The sequence below is a fragment of the Loxodonta africana genome, chromosome 24, assembly GCF_030014295.1.
Source record: "Loxodonta africana isolate mLoxAfr1 chromosome 24, mLoxAfr1.hap2, whole genome shotgun sequence".
Lineage (NCBI taxonomy): Eukaryota > Metazoa > Chordata > Mammalia > Proboscidea > Elephantidae > Loxodonta > Loxodonta africana.
Window position 1 is genome coordinate 19945347 of NC_087365.1, and position 24656 is coordinate 19970002.

Below are 24656 nucleotides of genomic sequence, written 5' to 3' on the forward strand. Positions count from 1 at the left end.
TTAAGTGGACAGCAGTCTAACCTGAATTGCCAGAATAGTGTCACAGCCCCTCAATTAATTCTCAGACTTGGGTCAGTTTACAAAACCACAACCTCTTGAATGAAGGAGAGGCCAGATCCCCTTGAGGAAGGACCTCACTACACTGCCAAAGATTTATACTGTTAGTCTTTCTCCCACCCTTCCTGAAAGGGATCTACAGCCTTTTGTGAGAGTGACTGTTCACTGGGGAAAAGGAAGTAATCAGACTTTTGGGGGATTACCGGATACTGTCTCTGAAATGACACTAATTGCAAAACAAAACCAAAAAACCAAATCCGTTGCCATCAAGTCGATTCCGATTTTAATTCCAGGAGACCCAAAATGTCACTGTGGCTTACCAGTTAGAGTAACGGGTGCACGGAGGTCAGGTTATTAACACAGCACTAGCTCAGGCCCATACTACAGTGGTCCAGTGGGTCCCCAAACCCATCCTGTAGTGATTTCCCCAGTTCCAGAATGCATAATTGGAATAGATATATTCAGCAACCGGCAGAAACCCTGCATTGGATCCTTGACATGTGGAGTAATGGCTATTGTGGAAGGAAAAGCCAAGTGGAAGCCATTAGAATTGCCCCAACCTAGGAAAGTAGTAAACCAGAAGCTATGCCACATTCCTGGAGAGGTTACAGAGATTAGTTACACCATCAAGGACTTGAAGGATGCAGGGGTGGTGATTCCCACCACTTCCCCGATCAACTCAGAGATGGATCTTGGAGAATGACAATGGATTATCGTAAACTTAACTAGGTGGTGATTCCAATTCCAGCTGCTGTTCCAGATGTGGTTTCATTGCTTGAGCAAATTAATACATCTCCTGGTACTTGGTATGTAGCTATTGATCTGGCCAATGCATTTTTTTCAATTCCTGTTTCTAAAGACCACAGAAGTAGTTTGTCTTCAGCTGGCAAGGGCAGCAATACACCTTCACTGTCCTACTGCAGAGGTAAATCAACTCTCCAGCCCTGTATCATAATTTAGTCCACAGGCACTTTGGTAGCCTTTCCCTTCCATAAGACATCACACTGGCCCATTACATTAATGACATTATGCTGATTTGACCAAGTAAGTAAGAAAGTATCTCTAAGTACCAGCTATGACCATGTGACCAGTTGCTGAGGCAAGGACTGCAATTGTTATGAGTATTTCTTCCTTGTTTTGTTGTACTTGTGTGTGTGTATAATCTTTGTTTTCTTCCCTCCCTTATCCCATTACTTACCATACAATATAAGCTATAAACGGGGCTAGTGTATTTTTGTTTATACACGTTAGTTGTACCATGTTAGGCACAACTATGACTTTATAATTGTCTTTATTTAGAAATTATGTATGGTTTAAGATGTGTCTAGGTGCCAAATTGACAAGGGGTGTGGACTGTGATGGTTAATGTTATGCGTTAACTTGGCTAGGCCATGATCCTCAGTGGTTTAGCAGACGCTATACATCATTTTCCATTTTGTGATCTGACGTGAGTGGCCAATAAGCTGGAAGAGGAGTGTGGCCTGCATCCAATATATAAATGGAAATTCTGGCAAAGTTGTTGCTCTTTCTTGATCCTGCGCTTGTCCAGTTTGACCTCCGGTTCTTGGAACATGAGAAGCCTGCAGCCTGCTACCTGACCCACATATTTTGGAATCTCCAGCTCCCACAATTCTATTACCCAGCATCCTGCCACCTGACCCACACATTTGGGACTTGCCAGCCCCCGTAATTGTATGAGCCATTTCCTTGAAGTAAATCTCTCTCTCTATATTTATATATATGTTTCACTAGTTTTGCTCCTCTAGAGAACCCAGCCTAAAGATCTGGTAAATTTTAGACACTAATGCCATGTTTATAATCCAAATGCCATTTATTCCACTTCACTCATAAAGCAGATTAGGGGCTTTATCTAGAATGATATGATTCTGCTTGTACAGATAAAGTAATTCATTACAAAATAAAATACATATTCTCCAGAATACCTTAGAATGTTTACAGTTTTTAAAGAAAAACACATATTTGGTTACAAATTCTTAATTTGGGGATTGCTTTGGCTTTGATGAGAATATCTACTTGCTCCATAATTTTGTCTCTGGGCCTCGAAACATTTACCCAAAGGAGCAACTGCTGTGATTTATATGTTGAAGGCAGCTTCCAATGCCCGAGCTTTCTCTGTGATGTTCTTCTGAAAGGGCATCATGAAATCATCAAAATCCACCTCATAGGTGAACCGCTCCCGCATCAGTTCTCTCTTCCTGATCAGCTCTGCTGTAGTGGCCTCAGGACTCCAAATCTTAAATAAACAGTTACACCCATGTCAGGGACAGTATGACAGGCAGTACATATGTTCATATCAAGACAATTTTCAATACAGTTAACTTAAAACTATCAAACTTAATGTAACTTTTACCTTCTCTTACAGCATATAAATGATTATATAAGCATCACTATTTCTGATGGTAGATGTTTGGACAACTGAACATGGCAATGCTCTCTAGTTAGCTCCCTGATGACTCTGGGGCCAGATGATATTACTTTTTAGGATGTCAAGACAGGGAAACAAAGGAATCAGAAGATCATTTGGGTTTACTACCTTTATGTCTCACATGGAAGTCAAAATTATTTTCATAGTGGAAGGCAGAGTAAGATAGTAGTCTCTTATTCAGCATGGTTTGATAGGTACTGGCAAGACAACTCTTATCCCCAAAAGATGCCTTCATCTCCTTAACTGTAGACATTTCAGGAGGCTACTGAATAAATCTAGGCTTGATTGATATGGAACATGCAACTGAGATGGTAGTGGTGAGTACAAAGAGGAAAAGTAGAGTCTGGGAAATACCAAGAAAAAGTATCTATAGAATTTGGTGACTAAATGGCTGTAGGGAATGGCATTGACCAAAGAAGATTTCAGTCTTTTCAAGAATTAAACTATCAATATAGATATAAAAATAAGAATATAGGGAACCAGATTTTGGAGGCTAAACAAGTTAGACATATTGAGTTGGAAATAATTGTAGACGCCTACAAATAATAACTATGAAAGATGACCTTTGGGCATTTGTTTGGGTGCTCTGCATCAAAAGCTTTTGCAAAATGACATTATGAGTACTTACCCTCCGTGGAACAAATGTGATGTCCACTTTCTTGGTATAACCACTGGTAATCAAAGAATTGAGATAAACCACATTATCCTTACGCACTTTGTTGTCCTCCAATACTGTCGGTACAGCATAAATTGAGTAAAGTGATTCCTGGAAAGAAGACAAAAGAAAATCTATCAATTGCCAAAAAAAGGTTATTTACACTTTCTACTATTTGTTGTTTGACACGTTCTTCTGAAGCCAGATAAAAACAAACTAAAAACCCCACTATACAAATTACAATTTGAGATGAAATACAGGGTATCAGCATAACTTTGGGTGGGGGGAGATGGTTACTTTGCCTTGTTTAAACATATTTAATTAGTAGCATCAGTGACAGATCACATGAGTCTTCAAGATAACCATCACTGACCTGTGGCCATCCCATTAATCAGAAGGATGGATTCCTACTAAAATAATGATGCATATTGTAGGAGGTTTATGAGGTTGATCCTCCTTCACCTCTTGCCACTCTTATTCAAGTCCTCTGTTCATTGCTCTCTACCCTCTGCCTACCATCCCTCTAACTTATCTACTTCCTACCACCTACATTTTCCCAACCCTTGAACTCTCTGCAATTTGAGGACATTAAGGCTTTTCCTTCCTGACCTTCTGTCTCTCTAAAAGATGCTCTCAGCCTGGCAATGTACTTAGGGTTCCCCTGTCAATGGCAACATCTGATGTCTCAGTAATTACCACAGGCAACAACCTCAACCTTTCCCTGGTAGTTTACAGGCACCAGAACCACTCCAGATTACCAGGAACTGTCAGCTTGGCACCTTAAGAACCTGAGAGTTACTTTTCAGGATATCTAAGTTACAAATGGCTCCACATCACAGGATTCAGTCATATGCATTAAAATTCTTTAGAAGAGGGTGTAGGTAATGAAAGATTTGGGGACCAAAATGGAGGAAAATCATGCTTTGCTTCATTCCTCATAAGAGTTGCCCTCCTTCTCTGTTTGGCCATCTCGTCATATCTACATAATTTAGAACTAAATATATACATATTCAATATCTGTTCCTGTTTCAATATTCTAATTGTATTTGGTTGAAATAATCTGGTTTTGCGTGGGTTCTGTTTACAGTGAGTACGTTTCAGACTTTTCAACAATAGCTATACACTTTCCCACCAGATATTTCTTTAAAAGTACTGCATAACGATGCTGAAAATACAAATTGCAAAACATACTGTTTTTCTCATGTTGTATAATGGTATCTAAATAGTGTCTCCCCCTGCCCCAACATTTTAAGAATGGTTAGTCAATCTCTTTTCTTACCTCCTCTTTCTTCATTTCAGGGCCTTCAGTCTTTGGTTTAACAGGTGGCTTGCCTTTCACTTTTTGATTTTCTGCTGGCTTTGGCAAGTTATCTAGCTTTTCTTTAATCAGATCCATTATTCTATAGTCAGCATATGCCCTTGCAACATCCATGGCACTATGCCCTAATTAACACATAGAGTTACGATAAACAGATTAATGATAAGCCATGTAGGAAACTCTCAATACACCAGTCCTAAGCATGTGGCACTAAGGGCGATTACTAAAGCAAACGGCATGTGAAAGGCCACAGAGCTAGATCAGATATTTTCTAAGGTGGACCCAGTTCTAAACTCCCAGGATGTAAAATGCCACTTACTGGCACAACCATTAGTTCTCTTTCTTATTTTTTTTTAAGCAGGCTTCATAAAAAGTTGATGGGAAATATTAGTGGATTATATTTTGAATATTCAATTGATGGTTCTCTTCTCACATTAAGCACATTTTCTTTTGATGTGATATTTTTACATTTTTCTCCCATTTCTGTAACATAACTATATATAGCCCAAATGGACTGGGGAAGCTGGTGGCCACAAGTCTTCCATGCAGATGGCTGGGCACTATGCGCCCTATAACGTCCTTAGGCCTGATGCAATATTCCCTGTGACTCAGAGGCAACCTGATCCGATCTGCTCTCGCAGATCAAAAGGAAGCAAGAGGTTCCAATATAAGAAAGAAAGTAAAATCTCCAGAAAAGGAACTCAAAATATTTTGGCAAATAGTTTTTCATCACCACATATGGTATTTATGATGTAAGGTATGCCTCTCTTTTGTTTTCTAGAATCAAGGGAGCCACAATTCAGGAGTTACTTTGTCTAGATTTAGAAGGCATTCAAAGTCTACAGAGTCTTTAGACTAAGCTAATTATTGCAACTGACATTTATAACAGTGTGATAGCTCAATATACATATTTATGGAGCTCTGGTGGCGTAGTGTTTAAGAGCTTGGCTGCTAACCAAACGATGGGCAGTTCAAATCCACAAGCTGCTCCTTGGAAACCCTATGGGGGCAGTTCTACTCTGTCCTATAGGGTCACTATGAATTGGCACCAACTCGACGGTGCCTAACAAGATACATATTTATATTTTATATTTTTGCATTTCATTTTTCTAGTAAATCATTTTTTATTCTATTTTACAAAAGTTATCCATCCACAACAGATTAGAAATATAAAGAACTGGTCCTTCACCACAGCTGGTTTGAGAAACACGGTATAAGACAAACTACCCACTGCACACTTCACAATATTTAACTCAGACTTGTGTCTGCCCTAGTATGTGGCTCTATAAGAGTAGAATTTGAAGGGTTCAGAACCTAACAAATTCTCCTTTTCTAACCTTAACCATCAATAAGTTGAACACCTACCTTTTCTATTTTCCAGCTGGAACTTAGCACCAATATCAAGCAGATATTTTACAGTATCCAGCCTACAGCTCTCAATAGCTCTACTTAAAGGAGTTGAGTTGTTGATTGAAGGGGCATCTATTATAGCTCCAGATTTAACAAGAAGTTCAACAATATCTTGTTGACCTGCATGGCATGCAAAATGAAGTGGCGTCCACAGAAAATTATCTGTTGCATTAACGTTGGCCCTATGAAATAAGAAAGATGCACAAATTAAACATGGTTGTTGCTCCCAGCATGCAGGGCTAAAAATGCAAAGTAAGATTTCAGTTTTATCAAATTGTTAAACTATAAGCCAGAGAAGCTTTAAGTTAAACAAGCTCTGTGCCATAATTTTTCTTGACATCTTTTCGTTCTACAGTATTTGAAAATCTTAAATTTCTTTGAAGATATACACAGTGTGATTAGTTTTAAAAAGCCCTTAGATCCTGGTGGTAGCCATTTTTGCCAAGGTTAAATAAAGGAAAATTACACAATTAGGTCCAAGCAAGACAAAAGCTTCCAGGCAATATAAAAGTTATATTATCCAATTTTGTGTCTACTTTCTGTGCACCTTATGAATTTTTAAAACACAGCCTTTCCTGTTAAAATTATGGGCATTATAATATATTATTTAAAAAACATAATCCCTTTTAGAAACTTACTGTCCAAAAGTTTAAATTCTCATTAATCACTTTTTACTCCTCCTGATAATATACAAATTGGAATCTTTCTTTGTCATTAAATGTAGTAGTAATAACAAAAATACATTTTATCAAAGCTATCACAGCTATCACTCTGCTAATAAGTGCTTTGCATCTTTAAATTCATTTGACTGTCATCAAACCCTATGAGTCCTATTAGATAGTCATTATATAAATGAGAAAAATGAGGCACAAAAGAGTTAAGAAACTTACTCCAGGTTACATATCTATGGTAGAAAAAGGAATTAAACCTGAGCAATAGTTTTAGTTAAAAAAAAAAAAAAAATCTTATGCTTTGATATTTCAAAAGTATTTTCAAGGGACCCAAGGAAAAGACTGACCCTCCTGAAGTGGGACGATAAATTTTAAATGGGTCAAAACATGTCCTCAGTCATTACAGCCAGCATCCCAATTTGTTTCAATTTATTGGCATCCCCACCAAAAAAGAGACTGATGAAAAAGTGACTCCACGCCTCTGTGGTACACATGGTCAATGCAGTCAGCTGCTAACCTAAAGGTTGGAGGTTTGAGTCCACTCAAACTTTCCTTGGAAGAAAGGCCTGGTCATCTACTTCTGAAAATTAGCCATTGAAAACCCTAAAGAGCACTGTTTTACTCTGACACACATGGTATCGCCATGAGTTGGAATCAATTCCAGGGCAAGTGTTTTTTTTCTTTCCCACACCATGTAGGTAAAGTCCTGAGACCAAACTCAGTTATCCAAGGAGGCCAGTGATAATACAATCTGAAAGCTTCCCTATCCCCCACGGTGGAAACTTGCTGGCCTTCACTTTGCATTTAGTTGTTACTGACAAATGGTCTTTGTGTCCACATATCCCACATCCCTACTAACCTGGTTCCCCATGTAAGATTTACTTCTAATCTAAACTTAAGTGTTGAGGCTCTTTTCTGTGCATCTTAAAATTCTAGAGCTGAATGTTTCCTTCTTAGCCATCCTCTCACTTCCTTGAATTGCAAACAGTCATAAAACCTTAAGCTGCGTTTAACCAAAAAACACACCCTTTTTCCAGAAGAAACTTGACGGCATCGATGTTTCCACTCGCACAGGCAGTCATTAGCGGTGTTTTGTAATAGTTATCCTTCATATCCACAGGTATTCCTGATTCAAATGCTTTTTTCAGAGAAGCCAAATCCCCTGCTTTGGTGACAATATTAATATTTGCAAATACTTTCGTTGGATCATCAATGTACCAAGCAGAGTCGTCCTGAATGGGATGCTCTGGTGGCCGATCTCGGTTGAAACGATTGCAATCAGTTATGTTCTCGTAGGTTTCAATCATGTAATATGGCGGCCCACCATCTCTCCGCAGTGGAAATGCATTATCTGGGATGATGCAGATTGGGAGAGGCAAAACAAATTTGCCTCTCCTTCCTTTCTTGCCTATCCCTTTTTTCTTTTTCTTAGGCCCATAGGATGACAAGACATAAGTCTTGGTTAAGTATCTTGTTCCTTTAAAAAAATCATTAATGTTAATCCCACCTCCCCGGACTTTTTCATGAAGTTGTGCTATGACAGCCAGCTGGTCCGAGTTCACAAAATCTTGCCTCTCCTCGAGCGCCATGACAAAGTCTTCCTTGCTGACTGTCCCATCGCCTCTGTCCACAAACGAAAAGGCTTCCCGAAGGAAAGCCTCACGCTCTATGGACCAATCATGTAGTCTAATGGCCCAGAGTGGATTAGGATTTTTGGCTCCTGGCCTGGCAAGTTTATTAGCAATTCGCTCTGCTTTGCGTATTTCTTTGCTTGCTGCTTTGAAGCCGCCTTCCTTAGCCACAGTCCTGGGGGTTTTATGTTCTAAGTTCTTCCATTTCAGGTCACAGCCTAAAACGTGAAACATCAATTGTTATGAGTGGTACCCAGGCATCTGCATGGCCCTACAAATGATATCCATCTAATTGTTTTCTGTAATTATGGGTCACTGTTTTTTTAGTCAAAAGCTAACTACTATAATTGTAAAGTTAAGCCGTGGTTTTTCTTTTTTTTCTAGTGTGGACTTCACTTTGGTGAATCCTGATATAGATATGCTTCTAACTTACTTTCTCTGACCTAAAGGATTAGAAGGTTTATTCCTTTCAATATTTGAAACAAATATCATATTGGGTTACTTGCTAAAGTGACATCATGCCAAGCAGGGAATGAACAAAGGTGACATTTGATTTTGGAAATCCTGATCCAGACAGCTGATGTATGACCTTATGAGCTCAGAATACTGAATGACGCTCATTTCTTTGTTAATGATTATGACTGTAAATCTGCGTAAAACCTTAAACTGTATTGTATCTGTATTCTCCATGAAATTAATGTGATTTATCTGCTGTTTTGTGGCAAGGTCACATGAAAAACCTTAACAGAAGCAAAGGTATTTGCCAAGGAAATTTGAGAGAATTCCAGTACTACATTTGTGTGCAAGTTAGACATAAGATTCATTCTACTTTTTGGTCTCTCAATTAACTATATGGTAAGACCCACATTATCCATGAAAGTCTCCAAAGAAATGAACTTTTTTGAATGCATCAGGGAATCTACTTAGTGCTACACCAGGAAGGCTATGTTGTCTATAATAAGGATCTTAGAGGTATTAAAAACACATGGTGTGAGACAAGGATGCCCTTTATCACCGCTCTTATTCAACATTGTGCTAGAGGTCCTAGCCAGAGCAATTAGGCTAGACAAAGAAACAAAGGGCATCCGGATTGGCAAGGAGGAAGTAAAATTATCTCCGTTTGCAGATGACATGATCTTATACACAGAAAACCCTAAGGAATCCTCCAGAAAACTACTGAAACTAATAGAAGAGTTTGGCAGAGTCTCAGGTTAGAAGATAAACATACAAAAATCACTTGGATTCCTCTACAACAACAAAAAGAACATCGAAGAGGAAATCACCAAAACAATATCATTCACAGTAGCCCCCAAGAAGATAAAATACTTAGGAATAAATCTTACCAAAGATGTAAAAGACCTATACAAAGAAAACTACAAAGTACTACTGCAAGAAAGTGAAAAGGACCTACTTAAGTGGAAAAACATACCTTGCTCATGGATAGGAAGACTTAACATAGTAAAAATGTCTATTCTACCAAAACCCATCTATACATCTATACAATGCACGTCCGATCCAAATTCCAATGACATTTTTTAATGTGATGGAGAAACAAATCACCAACTTCATACAGAAGGGAAAGAAGCCTCGGATAAGTAAAGCATTACTGAAAAAGAAGAAGAAAGTGGGGGGCCTCACTCTACCTGATTTTAGAACCTATTATACAACCACAGTATCAAAACAGCCTGGTACTGGTACGACAACAGGCACAGAGACCAATGGAACAGAATTGAGAACCCAGATATAAATCCATCCATGTATGAGCAGCTGATATTTGACAAAGGCCCAGTGTCAGTTAATTGGGGAAAAGATAGTCTTTTTAACAAATGGTGCTGGCATAACTGGATATCCATTTGCAAAAAAAATGAAACAGAACCCATACCTCACACCATGCACAAAAACTAACTCCAAGTGGATCAAAGACCTAAACATAAAGACTAAAATGATAAAGATCATGGAAGAAAAAATAAGGACAACGTTAGGAGCCCTAATATAAGGCATAAACAGAATACAAAATATTACCAAAAATGACGAAGGAAAACTAGATAACTGGGAGCTCCTAAAAATCAAACACCTATGCTCATCTAAAGACTTCACCAAAAGAGTAAAAAGACCACCTACAGATTGGGAAAGAATTTTCAGCTATGACATCTCCGACCAGTGCCTGATCTCTAAGATCTATATGATTCTGTAAAACTCAACCACAAAAAGACAAACAACCCAATCAAGAAGTGGGCAAAGGATATGAACACGCACTTCACTAAAGAAGATATTCAGGCAGCTAACAGATACATGAGGAAATGCTCTCCATCATTAGCCATTAGAGAAATGCAAATAAAAACTACGATGAGATTCCATCTCACTCCAACAAGACTGGCATTAATCCAAAAAACACAAAATAATAAATGTTGGAGAGGCTGCGGAGAGATTGGAACTCTTATACACTGCTGGGGGGAATGTAAAATGGTACAACCACTTTGGAAATCTATCTGGCATTATCTTAAACAGTTAGAAATAGAACTACCATACAACCCAGCAATCCCACTCCTCGGAATATACCCTAGAGAAATAAGAGCCTTCACACAAACAGATATATGCACACCCATGTTTATTGCAGCTCTGTTTACAATAGCAAAAAGCTGGAAGCAACCAAGGTGTCCATCAATGGATGAATGGTTAAGTAAATTGTGGTATATTCACACAATGGAATACTACGCATCACTAAAGAACAGTGATGAATCTGTGAAACATTTCATAACATTGAGGAACCTGGAAGGCATTATGCTGAGTGAAATTAGTCAGAGGCAAAAGGACAAATATTGTATAAGACCACTATTATAAGATCTTAAGAAATAGTATAAACTGAGAAGAACACATACTTTTGTGGTTACGAGGGGGGGAGGGAGGGAGGGTGGGAGAGGGTTTTTTACTGATTAATTAGTAGATAAGAACTACTTTAGGTGAAGGCAAGGACAATATTCAATACATGGAATGTCAGCTCAACTGGACTGGACCAAAAGCAAAGAAGTTTCCAGGATAAACTGAATGCTTCGAAGGTCAGCGCAGCAAGGGCGGAGGGTTGGGGACTATGGCTTAAGGGGACTTCTAAGTCAATTGGCAAAATAATTCTATTATGAAAACAGTCTGCATCCCACTTTGAAATGTGGCGTCTAGGGTCTTAAACGCTAACGAGTGGCCATCTAAGATGCATCAATTGGTCTCAACCCACCTGGATCAAAGAAGAATGAAGAACACCAAGGTCACACGATAACTATGAGCCCAAGAGACAGAAAGGGCCACATGAACCAGAGACTTACATCATCCTGAGACCAGAAGAACTAGATGGTGCCCGGCCACAACCGATGACTGCCCTGACAGGGAGCACAACAGAGAACCCCTGAGGGAGCAGGAGATCAGTGGGATGCAGACCCCAAATTCTCATAAAAAGACCATACTTAATGGTCTGACTGAGACTAGAGGAATCCCAGCGGTCATGGTCCCCAAACCTTCTGTTGGCCCAGGACAGGAACCATTCCCGAAGACAACTCATCAGACATGGAAGGGATTGGACAATGGGTTGGAGAGAGATGCTGATGAAGAGTAAGCTACTTATATCAGGTGGACACTTGAGACTGTGTTGGCATCTCCTGTCTGGAGGGGAGATAGGAGGGTAGAGAGGGTTAGAAACTGGCAAAATTGTCACGAGAGGAGAGACTGGAAGGGCTGACTCATTAGGGGGAGAGTAAGTGGGAGTATGGAGTAAGGGGTATATAAGCTTACATGTGACAGACTGACTTGATTTATAAACGTTCACTTAAAGCTCAATAAAAAGTATAAAAAAATACATGATGTGTATAAATAAGTCAGACTATGATGAAGCTTTCTAAAGTCTTCAATCTAGAAGGTTCTTCTACTGCTCTGCCAATATCACATAAGCAAAAAGGTTGGCACTCAGTCAGTAACGAAAATTTATACGCAACCTATGTAAAAATGAAGCATGCCTCGCCAACATTTTATAGTTTTATTTCTTGTCAAAAAGATGTTTGCCACGAGGGGCATATTAGGGCTTATTATACTGTTCCATTTTGGCATACTTGCAAGAAGAAAAAAGATGCCTAAAGACCAGGAAAAATAATCATTTTTTCAAAATGATTGTTATCAAAAATTAAATTTTTAAACTAAGGCAGATAATTTCAACAGTGATAGGCAAACACAAAAAGAGTATAAGGACAATTAAAGATTCTAAAATTTCTCTACTGGAGATTCAGGAACAGCAGTTTACTGGTCTTGATAGAGTAATTCTATTGCAAGCATGTTGTTTTTACTTAGCTCTCGTTATTAGAGAGAATATCAGAAAGATGTTTCCCTATGTTTTATTGACTATGCAAAGTCATTTGACTGTGCGGATCATAACAAATTATGACATTGTGAAGAATGGGAATTTTAGAACACTTAGTTGTGCTTATGAAGAACCTATACTTAGACCAAAGGGCAGTTGTTCAAACAGAACAAGGGGATACTGCATGGTTTAAAGTCAGGAGAGGTGTATGTCAGTGTTGTATCTTTTCAGCATACTTATTCAATCTGTATGCTGAGCAAATAATCCAAGAAGCTGGACGACATGAAGAAGAACGGCACTCCTGAGGTTTACCCTTCATCCAAAGATTAGGTAGGCCCATAAAACAAAATGAGACTAAAGGAGTGCACCAGGGCAGGGGCAAGGACTAGAAGGCAGGAGTGGACAGAAAAGCTGGTAATAGGGAACTAAGATCGAGAAGCGAGAGTGTTGACATGTCGTGAGGCTGTTAACCAATGTCATAAAACAGTATGTGTACTAACTAATGAGAAGCTAGTTTGTTCTGTAAACCTTCATCTAAAGTACAATAAAGAGATTTTATTAATAATTAAAAAAAATTTCCTCAAGGCTGTCCCCCTGCCAAAAAAAGAAGAAAGAGGCCTCAGGATTGGAGGAAAGCTCATTAACAATCTGTGATATGCAGATGACACAACCTTGCTTGCTGAGAGGAAAGAGGACTTGCAGTACTTACTGATGAAGATCAAAGACTATAGTCTTCAGTATGCATAACACCTCAGCATAAAGGAAACAAAAATCCTCATGACTGGATCAATAAGCAACATCATGATAAATGGAGAAAAGACTGAAATTTTCAAGGATTTCATTTTACCTGGATCCAGAATCAATGCCCATGGGAGCAGCAGTCAAGAAATCAAATGACAGATTGCATTGGGCAAATCTGCTGCAAAAGATCTCTTTAAAGTGTTAAAAAGCAAAGATGTCACTTTGAGGACTAAGATGCACCTAACTCTTCAGTCGCTTTATGTGCATGTGAAAGCTGGACAGTGAATGAGGATGACCAAAGAAGAGTTGATGCCTTTGAACTATGGTGTTGGCAAAGAATATTGAATATACCGTGGACTACCAGAAGAAGGAACAAATCTGTCTTGGAAGAAGTACAGCCAGAATGCTCATTAGAAGCAAGGATGATGAGAGTTCATCTCACATATCTGACATGTTATCAGGAGGGACGAGTCCCTGGAGAAGAACAAGAACATCAAGTTTGGTAAAGTAAGGGGTCAGCAAAAAAGAGGAAGACCCTCAACAAGATGGACTGACACAGCGGCTGCAACAGTGGGCTCAAATACAGCAATGATTGTGAGGATGGCACAGGACTGGGCAGTGTTTTCTTTTGTTGTACGTAGGGTCGCTAGGAGTTGAAATCGACTCCATGGTACCTAACACCATCATTATTCAGAGTGTCTGAAGGTTTTATCTGCCATTTCAAGCCACTCCATTTGTACTCATCCCAACTCTAAGGATCAAAGATTTTAAACATGCTGTTAGCTTGCCCATCTCTGCTTCCGGTTTCCTCCTAGTTAGAAACCTTTATGTGGATAAGAGACTTCAACATCCCAGCTTAAAGACCTGAAGGCATTTGTCTCTCCCTTTGACTTGGGAATTTTTGTCTCCTCCTTTATGGTTAAGCGCTCAGCTGCTAACTAAAAGGTCAGCAGTTCGAATCTACCAGCCACCCCATGGAAACCCTACAGGGCAGTTCTACGCTGTCGTATAGGGTCGCTATGAGTGGAAATCAACTCGACGGTAACAGGTTTAGTCTGGGCTTTTTTTATGATTAGTAAAGAAAAAAATCCATTCATTCCCTTTATGATTTATATTAATCTACAGTCAAATAATGGTCCCAGGGTGGTACAAACAGTTTGCATTCGGCTACTAACTGAAAGGTTGGGGGTTTGAATCCACCAAGCAGCTCCATAGACGAAAGCCGTGGTGATCTGCTTCCGTAAAGATTACAGTAAAAAAACAAATCCTATAGTGGAGTTTTACTCTATAGCACATGGGTTGCCACGCATTGGAATTGACTTGAGGGCAATGGGTTGTTTTTATTTTAATAGTCAAAATACTCAACTTTCAGGTGCCTGGTGCTTTAGAATACAAGGACCCAGAGGCCCATGAGAAGGAGAATTCTCTATGGGGTCCTTCAGGAGAGATCCCAAAAGCTGTCTTCCTCTGCCTTGGATAACGGCTCTGACACTGCTTATGTGGAGCTGTAAATCGCTCCGGTGACATGGCTAGGCGCCAAAATGGGAGCACACCGAGGAAGCTATTTTAACGTGGGAAAGGAATCCAGCCAACATCAACTCTTTACATTTAAGTATTGGCAAGACAAAATCCAGGGCATTTATTCAGAAATGAGCATTTTATTACTAGTGGTCTCTTGCTGCCCTGACTGCCTTAGCTCTAAGATTCTAAGGTGGAAATATGACTGATAACACCTCTACTGTGGTATTGCGTCACCTACAGGATTTGTGAAGTGGTCGTACTTCCTAACATGCTACAGAATTCCAAACGGTTTCAGACGTTTGCTTTAAGAAACAGCGGTCTATGATTCTGCCAGGAAGATGAATCTTTTCTGCATCACTGGGGAAGGCCTTTTGGATGACACAAGTTCTGGTCCTTTGCATCTCAACTTGCCCTCCGTATCGTCATCTCAGGACTACACAAAGGATGGAGTATATGTTTGGTGGTTCTTATCCAAATAAGAAATAAGTCAGCATGTGAAAGTCAAAGAAACTTGTGTCAAACTGTGCAGATCTTTAGTTTTTAGAAAGTGTAGAACTGCCCTCAGAGTTTCCGAGGAGAGCCTGGTAGATTAGAACTGCCAACCTCTTGGTTGGCAGCTTAGCACTTAACCACTACACCACCAGGGTTTCCAGCTTTTAGAAATACCCGATATTAAAATTGAAGAGTCAGAATAAACTGCTGAGAGCAGCAGGCTTGAAAACAAAGATGAGACAGTTTGAGAGGACAAAGCTGCATTTGAAATATTTTTACTGTTTCACTTTTTCAAGTATTTTTTGGGTAGATGGAGAGAGTGTGAACTTAGACAAGTAAACATGGATCAATCATTACACTCATTAGTTATGCAGGCACATTTGTCTTATTTATAATATTAGCGGACACAACATAGGATTTCAAAGGTCCCAGTGACTTCTAAAGTTCTGGGCCTCTGTGACTAACAGAAAACAAAAACACTTTCTCTGCTCTATTAAAGAGTTGTCATACTTTAAGTTTTTGCCTGTTTCTCATAACCTAAAAAAAAATCTAAGATGAAGCTCAGCTGCATGCTGTTTGATCTCTGATAAGAAGTTGAAAACTTTAAAATGCATTCAAGTAGCATGTTATTAATGCCAAGTTGACCTACATCTTTAAACTTAGCTAATATCTTTTAAGGAACACATTGAACTATACATAATATAGCTTATATGCTTAAATGAATAAAGTTACTTAAAAGCGATAGGAAAGCCTAAAACAATAAAATTGCTTACATTTTAAATTTTCCATGAAAATTTTCATTTCATTTTGTTTCCCCTCAAAATATTTTCCCCCATAATTTCAAATTATCCAGAAAAGCCATCTTTGTATTTAACCCAATAGAGTACTTTTAAAGATAAAATTATAAAAAGCTCAGCCAAAAGATATGGTTTTCAGTGCTTGCCCCTCTTTATGTTGATGCTAGCATTTTTTAAAATAAGGAATTAATGAGCTATAAGTATTTTAATAATTGATTGATACATGAACAATCCCCTTTAAAGAAAAATAACCTAACATATTTGGAGAAGTGGATTTTCATTACTTTTAAGACTAGATTCATGTTTTAATAGGAGGGTTTTTTTTTTTTTTTTTTTACTCTAAGAAAAAAGTGTCAGTTTTCTACGTACGTGAGTAAGGTTTGGCTTTTGAGAAATATAAGCTACTGGCAAGTTATAGGTCCAAATTCTCTGCTCATCTATGTTGTGGCAAATAAAAAATACTTTCAGCATACATTTGCTAGGCAGTTTTACCTCGCTGAGCTATATATTTACAGCAATCTGTGAAACCACCCATGGCAGCATAATGAAGTGGTGTGTTCCCGTTCATTGCAATCAGTCCCAGGTCTCCACTGTAGGCAAAAAGAAGCTTCAATATCTGCAAAGGAAATAGCGGATATTGTAGGGGAATGGGAATGAACATTTACTGGCTGAAGACTGGCACCTAGACCTTGCTAGTCATTACATTACAAACAAGACACACGTGGCTATTTCAAATTTAATTACGTTAAAAAAAATTAAAAATTCAGTTCCTTAGATTCATTAGCCATGCTTAAAGTATTCACTAGCCATACAAAAGCTACATGTGACTACTAGCTACCATATTAAATACAGCAGATGTAGAACCTTTCTATTGTTGCTCAAAGTTCTATCCAACAGTGTTGATCTAGGTATAGAAAAGAGGAAACCACGGAATTCAGCCTGTGCACTCTTAGTTAGGTAAATCCAGGCAATTTATGAGAGCATCAGAAACTAGCAAACATTATCAGGGGAGCAAATTCTTTACCAAATGTGACTTCTATTTTTATGTATAATTTTATTGCAGAGAAGAGACTCAAAGACAAAAATAAAGCTAGCTATGCTAAAGCTCAATGAAAATTGAGTAAAGGGGTTTTAGATGACATTCAGAACTTAAAAAATAGCATACCATTGGTTTCTATTTTATTTCTGCAATGTCACTAAATCTAGCAGATATCCTTTGCTTAAATGTCCAAGTAATCAGAGTACTTAGTGCCTAAAAGGTCAGGCGAATCAATAGGTGCACAGAAACACCAGGGAGATAAGAACGTGATGGCACTCTTCCCATCACAATTAGATCATAGCGTGTTTTGAAGGCTCTAACATGTGATGGAGGAATACTATAGCGTGGTCCCAACTGGCAGGAATTTTTATATTGTCATAGTCAAGTACACAGAAAAATCTTATTAGTAACATTAAATAAGTTAGGAAACAGATAAAACTGAATACAGAGCCGGAAGATGTTCTTTTGATAACATTTGGTATAAAATATAATTTTAGAATTATTTGGAGAAATCGAGATGAATGCAAAATAGGTAACTCAGAAAAAATCCTGCCGTAGTGTAACCTATGTGATATAGAAGAGTTTGAGAAAATGAGAAAGAGAACATTCTTAGCAAGGAACTTTAAAGTGCAGATTATTACATCGAAGTAGCCTCCTTTGGCAGCAAAATGTGCAGCGTGATGTCTTTCGTTGTCAAATGCATTTACTTCGCCTCCTCTCTCCAGGATCCCTCGAACCAGTTCCAACACGCCTTCTCGTGACGCTTCCATTAAAGCAGTGCGCCCTGTGGACTGGACATTAAACAGATCAGATGCTGTTTATAACTGTCATATTAAATAACACTGGTGCTGCCAAGTTTAAAATTCAGTATATGTATGGCCTAAATCCATTTGGCCTGAGAGATACAGAAAACATGTTCTCAACATTTTTATTACTTTCATGTAATAATTAGGAAAAATTAAGCAAGTATAATGGGCCAATAACCGAAATGTAGCATTCTAAACTCAGAGTCAAGGTCATACTGAGGTCTTTGTGAGAAAATCATGCTAAAATATGCTTTTCTTGCAGAGAAAGCAGAGCATAAAAGGAAGATGGAAAATGTATGCTAAAATTGGGTTATAGGTGTTTTCCAGTTAGAAGGAAATCTACTTTTGGGGTAGATTGATAGAAATTGTCTAGAAATGGCAATTACAAGAAAAGGAAACTCAAAAAAATTAGCCAAATAAGGGGTGGATCAAAATAGATAAGGAAATAGCAGAACTACATAAAGAAGATAAACTTTTATTGGGTATTATACCCTTTCTACTATTTCCTACAATTATATTTTAACATTATGCATAATACTAATTTTCCAAGCATAATTAGGAAATAGACTATAGAATAATGGCAATATAATGATAATGAAAGTACATCATCTTAAAGCATTTTGAATAGATATGAAGTCTATAAATACATTGAAATGACAAATTATACTAATAATATTCTATAACTGAAAAAAGGAATATTTATAATCATAGGAATAATCATACTGAGTTAATAGAATTTGGATTGGCTCCTTTTTCCAAAAATGTCAGGCACACATCTTTAACATCATGTGCTTCTTCACAAGCTCTAAGAAATATTGGCTTTCCGTCAAAGGTAGCGTTGTTGACGTCTGCACCGTGTTCAAGGGCAATCAGAGCACAGCGATAGTGCCTCTTGGTAGGTAAAATGCAGTAAAATAAAATACCTGCCGAGAAATACAGTCCCCAAAGAATACTGAATTAGTAATCTATATATATCTTTCAGGAAGAAAAAAAAATTAAAAATCCATAATTAGCTAGCAGAACAAACGCATTTCTGAAACCAACTGAAATACCAAGAGAGAGCAAGAAAAAAGAAGCTCTTTCTCTGACAGTGTTAGAAAACAATCACAACCAAATATGAAAAGACCTGGTTTAGGGAAGAATCTGAATGCTGATACATAAATCAGTGCTGACCCTGGGTATTTGGCATCTTGCAGTCCATACCCAAGTGTCCCTTCTTGGGATGTGCAGGGCCTTGTCCACTTACAGGTTGCTGGGCCCTTCATAAAACTGCAGAGAGTACAATAGAGATGATACTGAATGATGAAATGTGCAGACCAGCCATGCTTGTAAGAAGCAGGCTGTCACAGTGGCAGCAGTGAGAAGAAAAACCAGATGGCAAATGGCTATGTCCCTTTGGCAGGTCATTTTGTTCCATCAAAGAGAGAAAAATGCTAAACCTTCACATCCAGGACCTATGACATACTGCCACATATGACATACTGGAGTGGCTGGTGGGTTCTAACCACCAATCTTTTGGTTAACGACCAAGCACTTTAACCACTGCACCACAGCATTCCTTTCTGTAAAGATTATAGCCCCAAAAAATTCTATGAAGCTCTACTTTGTATCACATGGGGTCACCATGAGTCGGGCCCAACTTGACAGCAGCTAACAAGAAAGTTGGAGTTTATGCCAAAAACCACCTTAGCTCTCTCAAGTTTCCAAGTGGAACTCCTTTCTATATCAGGCTACTATGGGGCAGTTCTACTCTGTCCTATAGGGTCACTATGAGTCAGAATCTACTCAACAGCAACAGGTTATAGAGAGAAGGCAAAATCTTTCTGGAATCCTTAGTCTACACCAAAAAAAAAAAAAAAAACACCTAAGCATTCTAAAATATAAAAAGAATATGAAATGGGGCAACACCATGTTCTACCTCATCTTTTGTCCTAAATAGGATTTTATATTTCATATTGAATGATTATGGCTATGATGCCATCAATGTGTATAAGGTTGAAAATTCTCCACATTTAAAATAAAACACCAAACACAGATTAGCCCAATTCTGGTTTTCATTTTAAATGGGAAAGGTCTCAAAACTGATTTCCCTAAGATATACCTAAACCGTTTTCCAATTATGGGAAAATGGTATCCTTAGGTATAGGAGTGAAAATCTAGCTTTTTAATTCGTGTATAATTCACTTCTAAAACTGGAAAGCAAAAAAAAAAAAAAGTGCATTTTTATTAATTCTGGCTATAAGGTGAATTGCATCTGTTGGATAGAATGTTGGAATTTTTTTACCTTTTCCTTCATGATCAACTATAGTCATATCTGCCTTTGCCTTGGCTAATTTTTCCATTGACAATTCATGGCCCAGCTCTGCGGCTCTCATAGTTGGAGTACAGCCCATTCGGTCTCGTACATCAGGGTGAGCACCAAGATCAAGGAGAAAGCTGACCATATCGACGTCATTGGAAACCGAAGCTAAGTGCAGAGCACTGTGGCCATTCACAGGTTCAGTGAAATTGATTAGTTCAGGGTATCCAAGCTTGGTCAACTTCTCTATCTGCTTCTTGTCTTTGTTCCGAACACACTGAAGAACTTTGTAGATCTGCAGGTTCTCAAGTCTCCTATCTGCTAAAGCCATACTTGACCAACTTCTTGAAAATGCTTTCTGGACCAAAATCAAAACTACAAAAGCCAAAAAAGAAAGCATATAATTCAAAGTTAATTTTATCATTTACGTTTTGATTCAATGGCAGTCATATTTCTTAATATCTAAGAAGATAGGTACTTTTATGAAACATTTTTGCCATAATTTACTGTGACTGATTTCATGAAAGTAGAATTATATGTATATATACACACACACACACAAATATTCAGCTGGTGTAATCGTTTCAATATTTAAAAGCAAATCTGCTATTATAATTTATATGAATCTTGCTAGGTGGTTTTCTTGTTATCTCATTTAATCTTCCCTCCTGACCAGAGCCTTCCCATTCTACCCATGAAGAAGGTGAGGCTAACTAATTTGGCAAGGTAAGGGTTTAGCACCCATTTATTTGGCTCCATACTAGTATGCCCCTGACAATGTAAAGGCCATACAGGTTTTAGTAGTTAAAAAATGTTGCAGTGAACAGGTAGAATTGTGAGGTGCTCACTATAAGCAGGAATCTACTAGCCTTTGTGAGATAACAAAGAAGCAGTGGGTGATTCTTGGGTCATCTCAGTGGGAATGAGGTAGGTAAATGATTGAGAGACATCTGTGTGTTGTCATAAACAATCCCACTGTTAAACTGTGTTGGGCATTTTAATATGCAATTTCATCTTCTTGTTATGGAAAAAAATTTTGGGGGGTTGAGTGGTAGGTCATGCTAGGTACAGTTTTGTCTGCCCAGCTTGCTTTCCTGACTTCATTATTTTTCTAGTTACAGAACCCTGTTACAATATGGGGAATCATACCAAGTAGTTTGGATGGAGAGGTCCCTTCTGCCCCGTACCATGGGGATGCATACATGACCGAGGTTTTGTTCATCTGAGTCCCTCCAGGTACAGTGAAGGCTCAAGCATATGGTCAAAAAGATGTCAGCCAGTTAACATTCTACAGAGCCCTTTTGCTAGAAAAAGCAAAGACTGACGTTTCTGTTGAAGTTGCTAAGCAGAAGTCGCTAAGGGCATGGGGCTGGGGCTGCATGCTGTCACAGAAAGTGAGCATGTTTGAGACATGGAGATAGATTGAGATGGATGGCATCAATTGTGCCCTGGACTCAGATGTGCCAGAAGTCACCAAATAAATCCTCCCCCTGCCTTTTATTTTGGCACAATTTATTCAGCTAGATGTCTGTCATTTATAATGAAAAGATTGCAGGTTAATATAAAATCTAAAACTATGCACTATCTTTCCCCCACCCCAAACCTGCTCTCTCACCTGTATTCCCTATGGCAGTGGGTTATACTGTTGACTACTCATTTCTTCTTTAAATTTCTCTCTCTAGGAACCATAGGAAACCCTGGTGGCATAGTGGTTAAGAGCTACGGCTGCTAACCAAAAGGTCAGCAGTTTGAATCCACCAAGCAGTCTTTGGAAACTCTATTTGGCAGTTCTACTCTGTCCTATAGGGTCTCTATGAGTCGGAATTGACTTGACAGCAACAGGCAAACATAATGGCTCTGTTGTCTGGTTTCCCTCCTACCTCACTGCTCATTTTTTCTCAGTCTTCCTTGCTGGCTCCCCCTATTCTGCCACAGCCTAATTGTTAGAGTGCCCAGGCTAGGCCCTCACACACATTCCTCTGGTGCTCTCATTTCATCTCATGAACTTCATCCCAATTTGAAGTTTCTGATTGTCCACACTCAAATTTGTACTGGCATCCCTCATTGGAGAGTCCCAGAACTCTCCAAATTTATACATTTACTTGTCTACTATTTGTATCCACTTAGATGTCCAATACCAAAAAAACCAAACCTGTCATGTTGATTCCGACTCATAATGACCCTATAGGACAGGGTGAAACTGTCCCATAGGGTTTCCAAGGATCAGCTGGCGGATTTGAACTGCTAACCTTTTGGTCAGCAGCCGTAGCTTATCATAGCTCTTAACCAGTGTACCACCAGGGCTCCTCAAACTTAACATGTCCAGAGCAGAACTCTTGATATTTCCCTCACCTTCTCTAGCCTTCTGCATTTCAGTTAATGGCATCACCCATCATTTACACATTCAGATTAAAATACTAGTAGTTATCCTTTGGCCTTTCCCTCACAGATCCCCTCACTCTTCCAGTCCATCAGCAACTTCTATCAGCCCTATCTCCAAAATACATCCTGAGATCAACTCCCAGTACTATTCTTTATACTAGGCCAAACTATCTTCTTCCAATTTGTCTCATTGCTTCTATAATAGCCCCCAATAGTCCCTTCTCTAGACAGTAGCCAGAAAAATCCTTCAAAAATGTAGATCTAATAATAGGCAAGTTTTCACTGCCCAAAATTTTGGTATAAGTATTTTTAAATATAAATAGGAGTTGAATACCCATATACCACCAGAAGAACCTATCATTTATGCTTTAGATGTTTTGTTATATATCTACCCATTTTTTATCTATTAATTCATTTTATTTTTTGATCCATTTCAAAATAAATTGCAGGCACACTCCAGCATGCATATCATTAGCCGGAGTTCAATATTTGTTTATGCTTTATTTTTCGTCCTTCCACGTGTACTATTCCATGAGTTTTGACAAATGCATACACCTGTGTAACCCAAAACCCTAGGAAGATACAGAACATTACGATTACTTCAGAAAGTTCCCACCAGACTATCCTTTAAAAACACTTGAGTGGCTTTTCAACGTAATCAGAATAAATCCACATGCCTCAAGAGGATCTCTTAAGGCCTCTTTTCCTAGCCTCTAACCTCATCTCCCTTGACTCAGTGATCACCAACCTTGCTGGCCTTCTGTTTATGGATCAAAAGCTCATTCCAGCCTTTGAACCACTGTACTTTCTGATCTTTCTGCCTGGAATGTTCTGTGTTCATAATTTCCATTGGTTGATTTTTCTCACCACCATTCAAACTGCAACCACCATGTTATTTCGTACCTTTATCTTGTTTTATTTTTTTCAAAGCACATGATTAATACCTGAAAACACTGTATATTATATAGACTATAGATACAGACATAAAACCAAACCAAATCTGTTGCTGCCAAGTCAATTCCAAATCATAGTGACTTTACAGGACAGAGTAGAACGGCCCCATAGGGTTTGTAATCTTTACAGGAGTAGAATGCCACACCTTTCTCCCAAGGAGTAATTGGTGGATTTGAACCACTGACCTTTCTGCTGGCAGCCGAGCGCTTAACCACTGTGTCATCAGGACTCTTAGATACAGACATATATATAGTTAGATATACTTGTGGCAGAGTGGTTAAGAGCTATGGCTGCTAACCAAAAGGTCAGCAGTTCGAATCCATCAGCCACACCTTGGAAACCCTATGCGGTGGTTCTACTCTGTCCTGTAGGGTCGCTATGAGTTGGAATCCACTTGTGCATTGTGTCTCCCCCACTAGAACGTGGTCTTTGTGGAAGCAGAAGCTTTATATTATAACTACCCAGAACTTGACTCATAGAAGGCATTCAAAAACTGTCTGCTGAATGAATGATAATTGAAAATTAAAAGAATTAAGGGAGAAGCAGGAATCCAGGAAAACTCCCAGATCACTGACTGTGCAACTGGATACCTGATCTGGGATCAGGAGTTCAGAATGGGTTCCAGCCGGGTCAAGGAGAGTAAAGAGTTAAGCACTGGACATGCTGAGTGAGAATCCAGCAGGTAAGAGGGTGCACAGTTCAGGAGGTCAGGAGAGAGATCCGAGTCTGGTCTTTGGGGAGTTACTGGTATTGGCAGTTGCAGGCAGCCTGAGGCTGGGAAAAGGCAAGGAGGAGAGAGTTCCAAGTGAGATGCATGTTCACTAGGGGCAAATGTCTGCTGTTTCTCCCTACTCTTCACCTGTTTTTATTTTTTGGGCTTCCTCCTTTGCTGCTGGGAGATCAGCCATGGGATGGCTCATGGCTTCAATGTGCTATTTGCTGTAGCCCCTCGCGTCCCTTCTAATCTGTGTATAATGTGTGGTGGACTAGAAACCGTATAATGCAGCTCTTTAGAAATGTGTGGATAAATGGATAAATAAGGCTTCGAGTCAAGCCCCAAGGCATCCTCGCAGTCATCCACTTTACCTTGCTGCGTGG

The 24656-nt window shown here is 38.9% G+C and overlaps 1 protein-coding gene across 1 annotated transcript; it reads right to left on the reverse strand.

Annotated features, from left to right (window-relative positions):
• Positions 1 to 2099: 2099 nt before the first annotated feature.
• Positions 2100 to 20978, reverse strand: ANKEF1 (ankyrin repeat and EF-hand domain containing 1). The gene is made up of 9 exons (XM_010591809.3): positions 20208 to 20978; positions 18647 to 18846; positions 17759 to 17908; positions 16571 to 16694; positions 7584 to 8406; positions 5842 to 6068; positions 4438 to 4601; positions 3132 to 3269; positions 2100 to 2311 (listed from the first exon to the last, which is right to left on the reverse strand). Exons 1-9 carry the CDS (start codon positions 20644 to 20646, stop codon positions 2153 to 2155), a joined length of 2424 nt encoding a protein of 807 aa, XP_010590111.3. The 5' UTR covers positions 20647 to 20978; the 3' UTR covers positions 2100 to 2152.
• Between the last annotated feature and the right edge of the window lie 3678 nt (positions 20979 to 24656).